Source organism: Aethalodelphis obliquidens, unplaced genomic scaffold (assembly GCF_003676395.1).
Source record: "Aethalodelphis obliquidens isolate GAN/ISIS:26980383/991018 unplaced genomic scaffold, ASM367639v1 scaffold2097, whole genome shotgun sequence".
In the NCBI taxonomy this organism is placed as follows: domain Eukaryota; kingdom Metazoa; phylum Chordata; class Mammalia; order Artiodactyla; family Delphinidae; genus Aethalodelphis; species Aethalodelphis obliquidens.
The window spans coordinates 918-4,164 of NW_020840004.1; the positions used below are offsets into that span (position 1 = coordinate 918).

At 47.6% G+C, this 3,247-nt stretch overlaps 1 protein-coding gene across 1 annotated transcript; it reads right to left on the reverse strand.

The window, feature by feature from the left end:
• Window positions 1-628: 628 nt before the first annotated feature.
• On the reverse strand, window positions 629-3,243 carry LOC113617158 (KRAB domain-containing protein 4-like; the record flags this gene model as incomplete). Its single annotated transcript, XM_027100431.1, has 4 exons — window positions 629-929; window positions 1,148-1,316; window positions 2,711-2,809; window positions 3,126-3,243. Coding segments are annotated over 4 exons (426 nt in total), but the record flags the coding sequence as incomplete, so codon positions are not given.
• Window positions 3,244-3,247: the final 4 nt, after the last annotated feature.

The window sequence follows — 3,247 nt, forward strand, 5'->3', positions numbered from 1 at the left end:
CAAAACCCAGAATATAATCAGGTGGGAAAAGCAAGATGGGTATGGGAGTGTGATGGCACTTGTGCAAAAACACATGTTACATATATGTCTATTTTTAGTTAAATTGATGTAAATGCATCTACAGCACCTTATCACCAAATTGTTAACAGTGGGCATCTGCGAGGAAGATGTGGTACTGGGGAGAGAAGAAGTAGGGATCTTTTGGATACTGTTTTTATGCATATTGGAACATGAGACATGGATTTACTTTCATTATTTCAAACATAATGAAAAAGCAAAAAGTGAACTGAAAGTGAAGAAAGAGAAAAAGCAAGATGAGTCTATGTATTTAAACAATCTTCTCTGAGAAGGAAAAGAAAAAAAAGAAGAGCAGTCCCAAGAGTAAGAAGTAGATTTGAAAAGTCTTTTCCTTTCTATCTTGTTCCTTTTTTTTTTCTCTTTTTTTTTGGTGGGGAGGGGAAGGATTGGAGAATCTGAGGTGGATGACAGGTTGAACAGAAAACAGCCAGAGCTAAGAGGACTAATAGATTTTTCAAGGCTGCAATGTAATTTCCTAATTGCTGCCTCAAATTCACTGGAAACAAAGTAGGGGGTAAATTAGGAACTCACCTGGGACACAGCCATCTGGCTCTGCCCTGACAAAGGATGGAGATCTAGGAAGGCAGAATTAGGAGGGTCGAGATCAGTGCATACAGCCATGAGACCACCATCACCAGCTTAATAACAATCACTCTTGCCCCACAGCGGGGATGATCTGGACACGTGGCCTGGTAGCTCCAGCCTGTTCCCCTGGGACACGGCTAAGATCCTGTGGGTTTTCCACATCAATTTATTTTCTCTTCCTGGACAGATTTATGACTTGTGTTTAAAGACATCTCCTCGGAAGCCATTAACAACCTGACATCTCCTTTCTCTCAGGAATTCTATGCCTGGAAATTTATCGTAAAAAGGCAATCATAAATAAGCACAGGCTACAAGGATGTTAACTGTAGGTGTTTCCACCATTCAACAATTTGGAAGCAACTAAACCTCCAGCAAAGGGGACTCAGATCAAAAATTAGACACACAACATGGGAAATACCACATGGGCTTTAAAAATGCAATGCAATCCTGTTCTCATTTCTTAACGTATTTAAAAGTAGGTTACCAGAAAGCAAGTGTAGTGCGATCCCCTTTGTTAAGCAATATGTATTTATTGAGGAAGAGCAGTCCAGAAGAGCATTTATGAAAACGTTGACACTGCTTACATTCCAGTGGTAACTCCACCTTTCCTCTTTTATTTACTTGCATTTTTTCATTTTTCACAATATCATTTACTAGTAAAATAGAAAGGAGAAATTATTACAAATCACCTATTATCACACTAAGCCCTGGAGGTGATAGACCCTGAGCAAAGTCTGGAGGACAGGGACAGCTTGCTGTGGTTTGGAGGAAGGAGACAAACCAGAGCTGAGCACAGGACAGAAGGGAGGGGCGAGGAGGGAGGAGAGGCGGGGGTAGAGGGAGGTTAACGGCCAGGCATTGGTCACTTCCACATGGAGCTGGAAACCACTGACCTTGCGCCAGGCTCCTTCGGCCCTTCAGTGGGCCACCGCCACCCTGTTCCCGCCCCAATACTTCCTTATTTCCCATTATGTCCATTTGATCGCCATGCTCTCCCTTATTTGGCGGTGTTCAAAACACCGTTTCAGCAAGGAGCTTTTGTTAACCATTGCTACTGTAGCAATCCCTGCCTTAGGATCAGGACAACAGGGCTCAGCAAGATGCAGCTTAATGAGTCACTTCCCAGACCCAGTTACTAGCATCAAAATGAGAGGCAGCAGAGCTAGGTGATGGCCTACCTAGAGACCACGCTGAAAGGCCACAGACACACAGAAACCAAAGACACCTCTTTGGTCATCTAGTCAGGGTAGAGGAGATTCAACAGAAAAGGAAAGAAGCAGCTCTATCCAGAACATGCCATCGTGCGAGTAATATGCTCTGAAGTTTATTTTTTTAATACATAAAGATAACACAAAAGACAAAATAATTGAGTGGGCGGGAAGTATTGACAAGAGGAGGAATCTAACAACAGGCGGAAAAATTCAGATTTGGAAGAACCTCAGAGAAATAAGAAAACAGAAACCTGTGTGAAGTGGACACTGTTTAACCACAAAGTGAGGGCAGACAAGGGCATGGTGGTACTTGGCCTGGTGGAGCTGAAGGTCACTAGCAAAGCTTTTTTGTCCATCCCAACTCCAGTAAACCAGGTAGGATAATTTCCCTGAGGTTAAAGACTCTGCGTTCCAGACTTCGAGGGCCCACAGTATGCCAAGTAAAGAGGAAACATCACCCTTCCATCTGCTTGTCTTCTGATGAACACACAAATGCCCAAGAGATGGGGAAAGTCCCAACAGCTTCCAGAAAGGAGAGGGAGGAGGAAGGAGACAAGGCTGGGCACGTCTCCCTAGCCACCCAGATGCTGGAAGGTGGAGACGGGATCTACAGAACAGCAGTGGCTGCCTCTGTCTGAACCCCAAGAACAAGGGGCTGCAGAGGGGCAGCAGGTGGGGCATCGTGTGGATATCACAGCAGCTCGTTCCATCAGACCCGAATTGTGTCCCCAAGTCTGGGGTTTCTGAGAAGAACTCCTGGCGCGCCCCCGAGGCCAAGCTCTCCCTGACCCACCAGGTCCCCTTGCCCTGGCCCAACTGGCCCGGCACGGGCTCACCTGGACACCTCCGTGTTGGGCTTTCTCCAGCTGCCATCCTGGCCTCCTCTTCTCCTTGTCCCAACCTGAAGATCCTACCTGGTTGGGCCACGAGGAATCCTGTTAAGGGGAAATGACAGAGGACTTTCTAATTGACACATGAGGCATTCCGGAACCGAGGCCCATCCTTGCAGGGCAGAGATGGTCTGGCCTCGGTGACTGCCCCGTGAGCCCAGCTAGTGGGCCCTCAGTGCAGACCATCCACAGAGAAGGTGAGAGCACAGACATCCCGTGCAGGGTGCAAACGCCATTATGGATTCTTGACCCTGAGCCTGAGGCCCGATTCATTCAGGGCCCAGACGCCCCTGAGCTGCAGCAGCCGACAGACAGGGAGCCCCGGGGGTGCGTTCCAGTCACCCTGTGAAGGGTCCCTCACCCACGGAGACAAGGTGGCTGTAGTTCTCCAGCATGACATCCTTGCAGAGGTTCTTCTGAGTCGTGTCCAGCTGCTGCCACTCCTCCAGGGTGAAGTCCACAAACACATCCCTGAAGGTCAAC